General features: G+C 49.2%; 5 protein-coding genes across 5 annotated transcripts; 1 reads left to right on the top strand and 4 right to left on the bottom strand.

Annotated features, from left to right (window-relative positions):
• Positions 1-1,907: 1,907 nt before the first annotated feature.
• Positions 1,908-2,614, bottom strand: SCP_0409780 (hypothetical protein; the record flags this gene model as incomplete). Its single annotated transcript, XM_027757706.1, has 3 exons — positions 1,908-2,107; positions 2,174-2,432; positions 2,489-2,614. 3 exons carry the CDS (start codon positions 2,612-2,614, stop codon positions 1,908-1,910), a joined length of 585 nt encoding a protein of 194 aa, XP_027613507.1.
• A 1,010-nt stretch (positions 2,615-3,624) lies between these two features.
• SCP_0409770 (hypothetical protein) lies at positions 3,625-6,233 on the top strand (the record flags this gene model as incomplete). Its single annotated transcript, XM_027757705.1, has 4 exons — positions 3,625-4,061; positions 4,467-5,109; positions 5,227-5,476; positions 5,671-6,233. 4 exons carry the CDS (start codon positions 3,625-3,627, stop codon positions 6,231-6,233), a joined length of 1,893 nt encoding a protein of 630 aa, XP_027613506.1.
• A 2,251-nt stretch (positions 6,234-8,484) lies between these two features.
• Positions 8,485-9,901, bottom strand: SCP_0409760 (hypothetical protein; the record flags this gene model as incomplete). The annotated part of the gene is made up of 2 exons (XM_027757704.1): positions 8,485-9,711; positions 9,776-9,901. 2 exons carry the CDS (start codon positions 9,899-9,901, stop codon positions 8,485-8,487), a joined length of 1,353 nt encoding a protein of 450 aa, XP_027613505.1.
• Positions 9,902-10,150: 249 nt separating this feature from the next.
• SCP_0409750 (hypothetical protein) lies at positions 10,151-10,527 on the bottom strand (the record flags this gene model as incomplete). Its single annotated transcript, XM_027757703.1, has 2 exons — positions 10,151-10,420; positions 10,513-10,527. The coding sequence occupies 2 exons, from the start codon at positions 10,525-10,527 to the stop codon at positions 10,151-10,153; spliced, it is 285 nt and encodes a 94-aa protein (XP_027613504.1).
• A 3,429-nt stretch (positions 10,528-13,956) lies between these two features.
• On the bottom strand, positions 13,957-14,541 carry SCP_0409740 (hypothetical protein; the record flags this gene model as incomplete). The annotated part of the gene is made up of 1 exon (XM_027757702.1): positions 13,957-14,541. One exon carries the CDS (start codon positions 14,539-14,541, stop codon positions 13,957-13,959), a length of 585 nt encoding a protein of 194 aa, XP_027613503.1.
• Between the last annotated feature and the right edge of the window lie 329 nt (positions 14,542-14,870).

The raw sequence follows: 14,870 nt of genomic DNA, 5'->3' as shown, positions 1-14,870 counted from the left end.
CAGCAGCCACAGAGGATCAATGCATCATAGTCAGTGAAATTATAGAAGCACATACTAATTTCAAACACATAAAGCAGTACCATTGAAATCTGTGAAGGAAATGGAGCATAATGCTCTCTTAACCAAGTAAAACTGGCTGAGATATCTGAGTTTTGGATTAGAATGCTCAGTCTGAAGTGCAGGAAAATTGTATAAATGCCAGGAAAATTTGAGAACGACTCTAAAATGCACATAAACATGTCAGATATGGTGCCTTATTTTTACAAGCAGTGCACATTGTTTTTTTCCTTGAGAAAACAACTAAAAGTGAGAGAAAACTGAGAAAACAGATTGTAGCGCTTCAGCAAGTGATTCTAATGTTCTAAGAGTAACACCGTCAGATTCAGCTTGAAAATATGGTCAGAATGGCCACATGGTTGATCCAAATCCAAGCAGAATTGAGTGAACTACAAGTCTGGCAAGTTTGGCTAGAAGTGTGGGAACAAGTGCTTGAAGCCAATAGTGTCACATGCTACCCGAGTCACATTTCCCGCCATATGAAATGTTAAGCACCATAAAGTGCTTAATGTTTCATACAGTAATATGGGCACACCCGACACAAACACCTAAACCCAACTAAAACAAGAAGGAATCTATGTGTGTGTGAGAAGGACGATGCAACACTGTAAATGGTGCAAGTGGGTCCCAGAACCTCGACCAAAGCCTAAGGGGGATGCAACCTGTAAAAGAATGAGGATTCACGATGTAAATGCGAAGTCGAGTGACAATCTACGATGAAGTCGCAAAAGTCGGAAAGTGGAAAGCTAAGGTCACAATGTAATCGCCAAACTCATAGGTGAAGATGAACTAAATCGCAAAGGGGAAGAGAAGTATCTGTAGGGGGAGAACACTATGGGGAAATGCAGTATTCGCCGTCTGAGTGAAGTCGCAGTCAGTCTAACGCAAAAGTCGGAGTAAGACTAACACAGGTGGTATATCACTATGTCACTATGTCGCTATTGCAGCATCGCTATTGCAGTCGCAGTCACAGTGTTGCTATCACAGTGTTGCAGTCTTGCTATGTCACAGTGGGGTATATCACAGTTCAAAGTCGCTATCACAGTAAACGCAATTTCTCGGTGATCTGAAGTGAAGGGGGAAGTCTTCTACTGGTCTTTGATGATAATCAACATAGATACAGCAGGTATTTATAGAGGGGTAGAAAGTGAGAGAAAATGCAGAAGTCGCGAAATGTCAGATGATGGATCCTGACATCGGAAAGAGTTGCAATGGTCTAGGACCATGGAAAAATAGGTAAAGTAAATGGAGAGGTGAATGTTGTATGTCAGCGATGAATAAGAACGATAAAGTAGAGGAAAAGCAAAGGAAAACATATGTTACTTGTCCTGAACCACATGGAACACTTAAACAGCATCTCTGGTCCAGCACGAAGGTAGAGGTCTTAAGGAGGAAGATCAAATGATAAAGGGCATGAGATTTGCAAAATATAGGGGTGTGACCATCAAGCAACACTGATAAGTCAGTGCAACAAACCAACAAGTCGGCATGACATCCAGAGGCAGCACGATATTGGGGAAGTACGGACTTATAAGGCAATCAGTCAAGGCGCATTGAACTAAACCAAAGGACAACAGGTAAGTGGTATCCGACATCTGGACCTCACGTGTTTCCTAGCTAGTTAGCTTGTCATACGTACCCGATATGGCAAGCTAACTAGCTAGGAAGACATACACACCTTACACTCCGAATAGCACCTCTAAATAGCATCAATGTAAGAAGATATCTCCTTGTCATCAGAGATAAGGCTCGGGCACCGTTGAAGGGACGCATAGCGTGCTGAGGTGGGAATCGCATCCGCGAAGAGGTCTCACATTTCGGAGATACCACAGGGTGCTACACAACAGACCCTAGTCCGACAGCAATTGGAAGCTGGTTATCGGAGGAGGGAATGCTACGAGCCCGAATGCTATTTCTAACTCCTCAACTGTGATCCGCAATCGCCTCAAAGTACCATCCGCCAACTCGCATCTACCGGTGATCCCGCGCATGACATCGTACAGTTCGCGGGCCGCATTGCGCAATGTCTCAACCCGAAGGCGCAAGGTTCCTGAGGACAATAAAGCAGAACTAAGGAACACGATCCCAGGGAAATGGGGATAGGACGACTGCGCACCAATGTCGGGGAGACCATCCGGTGGGTGACCCAAACCAAAGTCCTCGTGGACAGCGGGGTCATCGTACAGAACGCACGCAGTCAAACCACGAGGAATGACAGCAGGAAGGTGGTCAGCAATCTGAGGGACCATCCGATGGCTGGCTTCCATGGTGCGAGCCGTCGCAATTTCCACTTGGGCAAGGACAGGAATATCGTGCGGAAGGGGTAGGATGATCCCCACGCTGGCCGCTTTGGACTGGGCTTGGACCATAAAGACCTGAGGGATGTGTGAGGACCGGACAGCAAAGGAACATATGCTCGCAGGAGCCTCACCAGCAGGACGTGCATTCGGACTGCCCATGCTTTCCACAGGATCAGGTCGAAGGGCTCGGTAAAGATCTCAATGCGAAGAAGGGCTTCTGCGAGGGTGTATTTGTGAAGGATGACGCTGGCGTCCATGGATGAGAGATTGAGTTCAGGATGGGAGATATGCCTCTGAGGCGGGCGGGTGTCTATTAGGTGCTCGGGTGGGCCCGGTGAAGGACGACCCCTTGGATTGAGTAGGAGCGTGAGGGGACGGGATTGTGAGATATGGCATGATGGGCAGTGATTCAGCGAGGGCAATTGCTAAGCAGATGTGGGCAATATCAGGAGGGCAGGAAAGGTCAGGACCAGTTAAGTATGATGGCAGGGGAAGAGGTCGGGGTAGAACCCACCGTCCCGGAAGGTACACTTGCAAAGGCCTCATTCACATTCCCATCCCATCCAGTTAGTGCATCTTTGGGCAGTCTTGCATTTGTGCGTTTTCTGGGCAGTCTTGCATTTCTGCATTTCAGCATTCTCCTTAGAGCAGTGCGATTTTACCCTGATGTGTTTCCAGCGATTATTGTGACTACAGAGATTTTCCTAGCTACGCTTTTGGGCCACCCACCTCATACCTCTGGAATAGACTCTTCTCCTTTATTGCATCTCAGACCCCACGCGGACTTGATTCCGCTCGTACTCCTCCTTTTCGGCTTGCGACGGAACTACAATCTCGTCAACTGGAGCCCACCGCGAGGGGTCTTCGTGCGACACAGCAGAGCAGTCGCCTTGCTTCCAAATCGCTCCAAGAGGAGCTTACCTTGGCAGCTTCCCAGCTGCCGACTCCAGGGTCCCCAGCGTTCATGGGTCTGCTTCCCGACAATTTTGCATACCAACCACCTATCGACTTTGACGATCCGGAGAACCCATTTGTTGACACCCGTCTTTCGATTCCCTCTTCCTCCAGATCTCACAAATCGTCTCCCCTATCACCACTTCTGGGGGACCTCTCACTCATTCCGTCTTATCCCCCGTCCCCAGTTTTATCACCATAACACCCAGATGTGACAGCCATGGCGGACCAGGAACCAGCCCCCAGACCGGTCTCGATGCTGGCACATGGTCACTTAACGGCGCCCACCTTTGATGGATCCCCGTGAGCCTTGATGCGATATTTCGCTGATCTGGAAGACTTGGCAATGCGAGCACAGCTGGATGATGATGCAAAAATCCGAGCAGCTTGCAAGTACATCTCGTTGGATGAGGCGGATCTTTGCATGGGTGTTACGCAGCAGGAGACATATGAGCAGTTCAAGACTGCAGTCATCGCGCTGTACCCGGGAGCGGAGGATGACCGTCGCTTCACGCAGTCCAACTTAACCCAGATTGTACGGGCAGCACAGACGAGAGGAGTGTCCAGTCGCATGGAGGAGGGACAGTACTATCAGGATTTTACTTGCATCACATTGTTCTTGTTGTCCAGGGGTCGACTGTCAGCCTATGAGCGGGACCGGCTGTACCTTGAGGGATTCGAAGCGTCCCCCTTACATGCTATCAAAAATCGACTTGCGATTAAGGTTCCCGATCAGAATCTGGACGATCTGTATGCCATATCGGAAGTCCATTCCACAGCGCAGCACGTTCTCAGTGGGAGTGGGAGTGCATCGAGCGCTGTGGCAGTGTCGAAGCCAAGCACGGGGACGGTGAAGTTAGAAGGGAATGAGATGGATGCGATGCAGTTTCTAGCAAACATGTTGCAGCAAGCGATGCGAACATCGGGAGGGGGACAGGCACCGGTAATGCAGGCTAACATTCAGGTGGCGGTCGCACAAAACCCTCTTCCATAAGCGCTCCATGCCTGTAACTTCTGTCTAGCCATCGACCATTTCATGCGAAACTGTCCATGGATCGAGGACTACATCAGGACATGGAAGATTAATCGCGATGTACTCAGTAGGATCATTCTCCCGAATGGACGGTTCGTTTCTCGTGACCTACCTGGATGTAGCATGGCAGAGCGCATTGATGCGTGGCATGATATGTATCCTGGGAACCTTTTCGGCGATGGTCTGGGGCCATCTGCAGCGCCTCCACCCAACATTTCCAGAGATGGGCGTGACCAGCCTCCGCATATGGTCAGCCTATGGGAGATCGCGAAGGAGGCATTTAACCCCAAGGAACCGTCATTGGCGTACATTGAGGAATGTCTTGACGACTCCACAACATCAGTGTTAGAAGCCAATGTGGCTCCGAAGAAAAAGACGGTTCGGTTCGATGACAGCGCCGCGGGAAAGTCTGCAAAGCATCCTCCCGGTGTTCCGGCCTCCCAGGTCCCTGCGTCAATTCTCAAGTCGGCGTTGGATCCATCTGCAGCGCCCAGAGGAGGCACAAAGGCATCTCTACCATCTCCGGGAAACCGCACTACACAATACAGCTATAAGACACCAGTGGAGGACAAGGTGAATGTGCGAGATATATTCGAGCGCGTCCAAAATGAAGTCTGCATCTCGCTAACGCATCGGGAACTGATGGCATTGTGCCCGGAGATCTGCAAGCTCGAGAAGGAGGAGATCACTGCGAAGCGAGTGGTGATGATGGGGAGCTTCGAGGCTGGGGACTGCAAGGAGGTTGCGGAGGCTCTCTTAGTGGATGTGAGCGATGGCGGCGGACCACTCGTGGTGGCCGATGATTCTCTTCCATTGTGAGCAATTGATGCCCTGGTTGAAGGCAAGGAATCAGCGGAATGTATCCTTGACCAAGGCTCACAGATCATCGCAATGCGACGGGACATCTGGGAATGCATCGGGTCGGCGCTGCAGTCCGAGAAAACACTCAACATGGAATCAGCTAACATGGGTATCAACCAGACGCTCGGACGCCTCGCTAACATTCGATTTGGGTTCAGCGAGATGGAGCTGTATCTTCAGGCCCATGTTCTAAATGATGCCCCATTCGAGGTACTCTTGGGTCAGCCGTTCTTTACCTTGACGGCATGCAAAACACTCAACTTTACCAATGGTGAGCAACACATTACTCTGCACGACCCTAACACGTGTCAAGTAGTCACGCTTCCCACTCACGAGCGTCGCCCAAGGCCACGGCCAATGCCACCTCCAGGAATGAGTTTTCAAGACTCGAGGAGTCAGACTTAATCCGAGGAGGGTCCACAATGAACAGGCACCAGTGTGCTAGCGATACCCCTAAAATAACAGGACACATCGGGGAGCAGTCCCTTGTGGATGGTAGAGTTCCCCATATTCCAGAATCAGCGTCTTCAGTTTCCTCTCTCTCTTCCTCTATGAATTCGTTTCCCTCTCTCCCATCCTCTGCGGCTCCGGTTTCCTCTCTCTCTTCCCCTATGGCTGCGGTCTCCTCTCTCTCTTCCTCTATGGATTCATTTCCCTCTCTCTCGTCCTCTGCGGCTCCGGTTTCCTCCCTCTCTTCCTCTGAAGAATTATTTCCTTGGATCATTTCATTGCAAATCGAAGAGCCCCACATTCTTTATACCCTTTCCTCATCTTTTTGCAGTATTGGAGCGGCCAGCAGTGTGACCGCACCTGCGGTGGCCCCTGGTGCATTTCAGATAGAGCATGAGGCCGTAGTCCACGGTTATGGATATAAAAAGGTTGACAAGCGTGTCAAGCCTGTTCCAGGAATACTGGCTGACAAGTTCCAGATCATGCAGCGCGTTCCCTGCGACCCCATGCAGAACCTCCCATCACTCCCCTTTCACCCACCAGACTTCATCGGCAGATCACGTTATACAGAGGAATGATGGTGGGACCTTAACATCAACAGCGACGGGTTTCTCTGGGAGGAGGAGGTGAAGCTGTTCAATCACATCCTCTATCTCCATGAGCAAGTGTTCACCTGGGATGAGTCCAAAAAAGGGAAATTTAGCGACGAATATTTCGAACCGATCCGAATTCCCTATCAGCAGCATGTCCCTTGGGCATTGCGCAACATTCCTATTCCATCGAGAATCTGCGAGCAAGTTATTCAAGTCATTCGCGATAAAATCACATCAGGTGTATATGAGCCATCAAACTCATCCTACCGATCACACTGGTTCTGCGTCCTGAAGAAGGATGGGAAGTCGCTACGTTTGGTACATGATCTCCAGCCACTAAATGCCGTTGTGATTCGAGATTCGGCAGCACCGCTGCAGATTGAGAATATAGCAGAGGCGTTCAGCAGATGCTCTTGCTATGCGAGCTTCGACCTGTTCGTCACATTCGACCAAAGGACTCTTCACTTGGACTCCCGTGACCTGACGACCTTCCAGAGCCCGCTCGGAGCACTCCGCCTGACCAACATTCCAATGGGATATACCAACTCAGTCCAGATCATGCATGGCGATGTGACCTTCATTTTACAAGATGAGATACCACATGTCACGATTCTCTACATCGACGATGTCCCTGTAAAGAATGGGACAACGCGATACAAGACGTCTGACGGAGGATACGAAGTTATCCCCCAGAACTCCGGAATACGTTGCTTCATCTGGGAGCATGCAGAGAACGTCAACTGCATGATTCATCGTCTGAAGATGGCCGGTGCGATGAAAAGATGAAACAACAAATATACAGCCTAAAATACATCTTCTGCTAACAGTGGGACATCCTTATGTACCCCTGACACCATGGAACAACCAGTAATACTGGGATAAACAATTAATGTCCTAGCCTAGTAGGATATCCCACATAATAATCATCCCATATGCCCAGCCACTACCCTATCTATGCCCTGGACAATGCCACAGAATGCCCTGGGACATAATAGGTACCATGGTCAGTCTGACACTTAAGAAGCTCTTAGCTATGACATACTATAGAAGATCTTGTTGCTAAGAGCTAGGGATAAAGAGTACCCTGAAGTGTGCTTATACCGCGAGCAGGAGGGTACCGATATATCGTACAAGCACGCTGCTTACTTACATCATATCCCGAATGGCGAATGCTCCGTCAGGAAAATGGGTGGACCCTTGGCGCATTCATCTTTGAAGAAATCCTTTGGCGCTGGGGGGCAGTCGCGGAAATTGTCACTGATAATGGCTCCGCTTTTGTTCAGGCATTAGACTATTTGGCTCAGCAATACAAGATTCATCATATCCGAATTTCCCCATATAATTCTCAGGCAAATGGGCTTGTAGAACGCCGACATCTGGATGTGCAAGAGGCTGCAATGAAAACGTGTCTGGGAGATGAGCGGAAGTGGCTTACAGTCATGCTCGCAGTTTTCTGGGCAGAGCGCGTCACGATTCAGCGATCTACAGGATACTCCCCATATTACATGGCGCATGGAACTGAGCCTTTGTTCCCCTTCGACATCGCAGAAGCAACTTACCTGGTTCCATATGAGGGTGTACAGATGACTCGGATTGAACTTTTAGCACATCGGGCGCGTCAGCTCCAAAATGGGAAGAGGACCTGGTGGAGGTAAGCGAGCATGTCATCAGAGCGAGATACAAGTCCATGGAGCAGTTCGCACAAGAGTTTCATGGGACAATTAAGTCCTACAACTTCAAGCCGGGCAATATCATGCTGGTTTGAAACTCTTGAATTAACATGGAGCTCAATTGTAAAACAAAGCCACGTTACTTGGGACCCATAGTAGTCATTCGACGAACTGAGGGAGGATCGTATATCCTCGCGGAACCGGACAGTGTGGTGTCTCAGCTACAGTTTGCAGCATTCCGCATCATACCTTACAAGTACCAAACCCGTGCCAATCTCCACTTCACCCCGTTGTCCGATGCGGATGAGACGGACAGCGCTGCAGGATCAGATGATGAGGCTTGACATCAGCATGTATCCATTTCAGTTTTATTTCCTCCAGAATTTTACTCCTTGTTTAATTGATTATGAGATTCCTTGAGAATGCTCCATTTCGATCCAGTGAATATTGTACAAGTTATAACCACAGAAGCGAGTTTCGCGGAACACAACAAAGATATCGTACACTACTGCGACAAGTCGGCCGATGCATTTCCGAGGCCTCGCATTCCCTTCACCTTGCAGCCTCTAATCCTCCTCATCGAAATCGAGCCCTTCATCCCCACCGCTACACGAATCCATACTGGGGTCGAAGGCACCTGTGGAAATGCTATGGATGACCTCGTCTTCCTCCTCGGAGGGGAACTCTGCATCCGAACCCTCCAGCTCGCTGACACGTTCCTCCAACTCGGCCAAACTCTGGCTCAGCTCGCGCTGCTTAGACGGGATCACATTGACGCGAGTGGCATACACCCCGAACCGGGTGGCGAACGCGGCGGGGTCACCCCCGAGGGCACCCATGATGGCATCCAGCTGGGAGCGCATAACATGCTGGCTGTCCTCAAGCGCACATGTGCGCTGCCAGCTATGACAGAGTGCCGCTTCCAGCATCGCGATCTGCTCGCCCGGTTGCATGGACCGGAAGCTCACGGGGAGAATGTCGGCAAAGTGAGAGTGAAAAGCTGGAGGGCGGGGCGGATCATCAAGAGATATGGCTGGGAGCATCGGACTGCCATAGCTACCTTGGGACCCACTGCGCTCAACTGGGGATGGCGCGATGCAAAGGGACCGCGCGGAAGCCTGTCGACTAAGGGAACAATCGGATGGGCACCTGGGAAGTGCAGCCGTGACGCGAGGAGAGGGGCGGGCATACGGCTCATCCATCAAATCTGCAGTGACGGCTTGCGAGTGTGAGGGCGCACTCATCTGAAGTGGTGGGGGAGGCATGGCCGATGCCGCAGCGCGGATTGTCGGCGGGTCATCGATCACCATGGGATCCGGCTGCGGGGAGGCAGCGTGACGCTTCACCGGATGCTCATCTCCCGTGATCGATTCGATCGGTAGCAGAGATGGTTGGCGACTCTGCAAGGACGGCCCACCAGCGATCGTAGCGACATTGGGCATGTACTGAACGCTGGATGCGCGATCAATCGGATGAGCACCGCCCATCTCGAGGTTCAAAGTAGGTGGTACGGTGCGTGGAGTGGACCCCGTAAAGGCAGGTTGAGGAATGGGTGACACGATTGTGGGCTTACTGCACGCGCCTGAAGTCAGAACCTTGGCACCAGATGGGAGGGGCAGTCGTGGGCGGTTCTTCGCCTTCCCCTCTTTCTTCGAGGTTGATGAGGCCGGAGCGGGTGCCATGAGGGAATCGTATGCTGCCAACGCGTCCCGGATATCGGTGTGTCCATCCAGAGTGAGGGGGACTTCTGACCTCTTAGCGAGTAAATAAGCATGCATAGCCCTCGCACGCTCCTGGCATTTCGGAAGAGGACCACGGTCAGTCCTGGATGGTCAATAGCAATAGGGCACGACGCACGATACGATTTTTTAGCCCCTCTGCCCATCCGTGATCCCACGTGCATGGGACCTTCATCTCAGTCACCAGGCCAAAAACGAAGACCGCATAGTCCTTCAGTTGGAGGTCAGGATATTCCAACGACATGATGTGAAGGGAGAAGAGTGTGAGATTTTGGTAAAGGGATGAAAATAAACACGATGTGTGGAAGTTCCCAGGAGGCCGGAAGCTATACGGGCACACGCATGCACCTCGAAGTGCGCGCTCGTGCCCTGCACGCGCCTTCGGGAGGAAACTCACTATTCCAGGGAATGCGGAGCGGCAACAATATAACTACAGCTCGATCGTGGGGCATAATACTAATACAGTGAAAGACTGTAAAGGAAACGATTCCGCTCAGACCTCCGCGTCCCCGTCATCGTCTTCAGCTTCACCCTTGGGCGCGCTATCCACATCGGAGTCATGTTCCTTCACACCCAAAGTCGGGATCGTCACTCTAGCCTGACGCAGCGCATTCGCGACAGTGATAACATCCGCGGTGACCCGATCCTGCCTTTCTCGGATGAAATAGAGTGCAGTCTCGAAGCCGTTGACATGAACAGTGAGGTCGTCAGCACCACCAGCAGGGGCGAGAGCGCCACGAAGCTTGTTGAGGAGAGCAGTCGCCTTGTTGTTGTCGCATTTGAGTCAGTCCTGTTCTTCTTCCAGGCTTGTAATATGAGCCTCCAGGTCCTGCATGAGCCCTTTCTGCGACTCACGAGCAAGCACATCATGGTGATGGTGAGGCATAGGGGGCACGTCGACGTAAGGGCCGCGGCTGATGACAGGAGCTGCACCCGTGGCAGAGGACGACTCCGCGACGTGACTGCGGAAGTCACTAGTTGGAAGGTAGTAGCAATTCGCAGGGTAGAAGTGTGGGCGCACCTTGAGATTTCGACCTCTGCTTCACATAGGTGCACCTGCACCTCCTCGCCTGGCACCTGGCACAAGTGCCTCTCTCAGAGGTGCCGAAGACGCAATCAACTTCAGCTTCTTGGCACGCCTCGCATCCAGGATCGTGAATCAATGCAGGCTGGGCCGTGCAACGTTCGAGCGCAGTGAAGAAGTCCTGGCCCAGTGCCAGCCGGGTCATCGCACACTAGTGGTGCCCAGGATTGTATTACAATTGCCCAGGTGCCTGCTAAAGTCATTGTGCATAACCTGGTCACATTGTAGAATTGTAATTTACTAGGCAGCATTGTTGTTGTAATTAAGGTGAGCCATGTTGTAATACAATGACAAATTATACAAAATGCACTTGCACTCAGCAGAAATTGAACCCCTGACCTCACCGACATTTTTGGGAATTATATAAGCAAACTTCTAACCATATTACCAACTCAGCCATCGTGCCTTACTTAAGTTACAAACTCAATTCTATATAAGGCTACTTCTTTCTTTACTACATATTCTAATATTCTGTAATAACTACTACATTCTGCTTGTTACTATTGCTTCTAATACTAATATATCTATATGAAACTGCTTATCACCATTTTTATAAGCTTTGTTATACATATAAATATGAGAATATTACCTTTCTCACAGCTTTAATATTAATTTCAGTCTTTAAAATAAACTGATAAATAACAAATACTGAAAAATGTGTTTTTAAAGAGACAAATCATATTAGAAGCAATAGTAATAAGCAGAATGTAGTAGTTATTACAGAATATTAGAATATGTAATAAAGAAAGAAGTAGCCTTATATAGAATTGAGTTTGTAACTTAAGTAAGGCACGATGGCTGAGTTGGTGATATGGTTAGAAGTTTGCTTATATAATTCCCAAAAATGTCGGTGAGGTCAGGGGTTCAATTTCTGCTGAGTGCAAGTGCATTTTGTATAATTTGTCATTGTATTACAACATGGCTCACCTTAATTACAACAACAATGCTGCCTAGTAAATTATAATTCTACAATGTGACCAGGTTATGCACAATGACCTTAGCAGCACCTGGGCACATTGTATTACAATGGTGGAAACTACAGCCAGCATCGACCTCCTCTTGGGATGGGTCCGGAAGATGCAGACTGGCGAATGATTACATGCGCGCATACAAGACAATGTCGATGAAGGTCGTGCGTATCTCGTTGACCTCCCTCGGATCGAAATCCGACTCCCCGAAGGCAGTGAGGACCTGGAAGTGATCCTCCAGAGTTCTCTGAGGGACAAGAGGGGTCAAAAGCGGACAGCGAGGATACTGAGACACTCATCACTAGGTGGGACAGCTCGCCGATCCACGCCTTCTGCGCCTCGTCTCCTCCGGACCCATCGGCCTTCGCAAGATAATGATTCACATCTGCTATGGTGTCGCACACATCGTATTCAGCAATAATGCAGGCATTGGAGGGTTGAGTCATCTCAGCATGGATCATTCAGGGTTGTAGGCCGGGATACAAGGTGCCCTGCGCGCAAGGGAACCACGCGTGAGACTGCGGGCGCTACTTGCATGCATCTCTTCGCACCGCACGCCCGGGCGCCTGTGCCAGTCTCGCGGGACGCCTGATGAAGGGCCGGTCTCACGAGGCGCCTGACTAGTAATACTCGCGGGGTGCCAACTGGGAGGATCTCAATTAGCGCTGAACTGAGACAATCTCACGGGCGCAATCGGGTGTCGCGTGGTACCCGTGGCTCGTTCTTGTATGGGGGCCCAGGTACCCTGACCAAGGGCGGTCAGTATTTGAAGTGTTGAGAAGATGAAGGAACGCATAGCGCGCTGAGGTGGGAATCGCATCCGCGAAGAGGTCTCACATTTCAGAGATACCACAGGGTGCTACACAACAGACCCTAGTCCGACAGCAATTGGAAGCTGGTTATCGGAGGAGGGAACGCTACAAGCCCGACAGTGATGTCAGTTATGAAAGATAATCTTTTCCATCAATAAGTAGCAAATTTTCATGAGAATTGCTACTTTTAAGTAGACTTATTTGTAGGCGCATAGATTAACTCAGGATAATCTGAAGATTAGCAATAAAATACAATTTTAACTTTGACACCAGCCAGGATTGAACCCTGGACCTCAGGTTGATTTTATAGAATATAATTCCAAGTGACACTTTAGACCACTTGATCATTAGGCCATACATCATAACTATCTTATCTTAAATTAGACATATTTTTTTTGAAAAAGACTTAGCCAAATTCTGTCTATTAGAAGAGAGTAAGTAAAAGACACTTGACTTTTATCATAGATAGACAAGACTTATAGACAAATAGTACTCTGCATCTTATTATAGTCTTGTCCTACAGCTTACAGTTTTTGTAAACTATCATGCAGTACTATAGAGTATCTTAATGTAGCCATCTATAATACATAACAAGTTATTGAGAAACAGTATTTTACTTGTTCATTTTAGGCTTATACTCTAGAGTCTATTATATTATAGACTGAGCACTTATATATACACGATTTTTATAGCTATCTTCCAATTGTATGGCAAAGTTCTGTTTTACTGAAGCAACTATAGAAACTTATATTCTATTAATTACATATTATACTACATTATATGAAGGCTGCAAGCATTAGAAAAGACTATAAGACTCAGAGTAATGTTTGTCTATAAGTCTTGTCTTTCTATGATAAAAGTCAAATGTCTTTTACTTACTCTCTTCTAATAAACAGAATTTGGCTAAGTCTTTTTCAAAAACAATATGTCTAATTTAAGATAAGATAGTTGTGATGTATGGCCTAATGGTCAAGTGGTCTAAAGTGTCACTTAGAATTATATTCTATAAAATCAACCTGAGGTTCAGGGTTCAATCCTGGCTGGTGTTAAAGTTAAAATTGTATTTTGTTGCTAATCTTCAGATTATCCGAAGATTATCCGAAGATTATCCGGAAGATTATATTAAGATTATCCTAAGATTATCTGAAAGATTATCCTGAGTTAATCTATGCGCCTATAAATAAGTCTACTTAAAAGTAGCAATTCTCATAAAAATTTGCTACTTATTGATGGAAAAGATTATCTTTCATAACTGACATCACTGTCGGGCTCGTAGCGTTCCCTCCTCCGATAACCAGCTTCCAATTGCTGTCGGACTAGGGTCTGTTGTGTAGCACCCTGTGGTATCTCCGAAATGTGAGACCTCTTCGCAGATGCGATTCCCACCTCAGCGCGCTAATTCTCATGAAAATTTGCTACTTATTGATGGAAAAGATTATCTTTCATAACTGACAAAGATGAGCCCGAATGCTATTTCTAACTCCTCAACTGTGATCCGCAATTGCCTCAAAGTACCATCCGCCAACTCGCGTCTACCGGTGATCCTGCGCATGACATCGTACAGTTCGCGGGCCGCATTGCGCAATGTCTCAACCCGAAGGCGCAAGGTTCCTGAGGACAATAAAGCAGAACTAAGGAACACGATCCCAGGGAAATGGGGATAGGACGACTGCGCACCAATGTCGGGGAGACCATCCGGTGGGTGACCCAAACCAAAGTCCTCGTGGACAGCGGGGTCATCGTACAGAACGCACGCAGTCAAACCACGAGGAATGACAGCAGGAAGGTGGTCAGCAATCTGAGGGACCATCCGATGGCCGGCTTTCATGGTGCGAGCCGTCGCAATTTCCACTTGGGCAAGGACAGGAATATCGTGCGGAAGGGGTAGGATGATCCCCACGCTGGCCGCTTTGGACTGGGCTTGGACCATAAAGACCTGAGGGATGTGTGAGGACCGGACAGCAAAGGAACATATGCTCGCAGGAGCCTCACCAGCAGGACGTGCATTCGGACTGCTCATGCTTTCCACAGGATCAGGTCGAAGGGCTCGGTAAAGATCTCAATGCGAAGAAGGGCTTCTGCGAGGGTGTATTTGTGAAGGATGACGCTGGCATCCATGGATGAGAGATTGAGTTCAGGATGGGAGATATGCCTCTGAGGCGGGCGGGTCGGACTTGATTCCGCTCGTACTCCTCCTTTTCGGCTTGCGACGGAACTACAATCTTGTCACCGTGCCGGTGGCCCCGCCCATCGGATCTATAGATCCCAGACATCTTGTCCCACCCATCAAGCTCTCGGCTTCCACCGGCTATCTCACCACACATTCCCACCACCGGGCGCGCCTCCGTC

The sequence above is a fragment of the Sparassis crispa genome, assembly GCF_003851025.1.
Source record: "Sparassis crispa DNA, contig_000003F, whole genome shotgun sequence".
Taxonomy (NCBI): domain Eukaryota; kingdom Fungi; phylum Basidiomycota; class Agaricomycetes; order Polyporales; family Sparassidaceae; genus Sparassis; species Sparassis crispa.
This window is presented reverse-complemented; position numbering and strand designations above follow the sequence as displayed.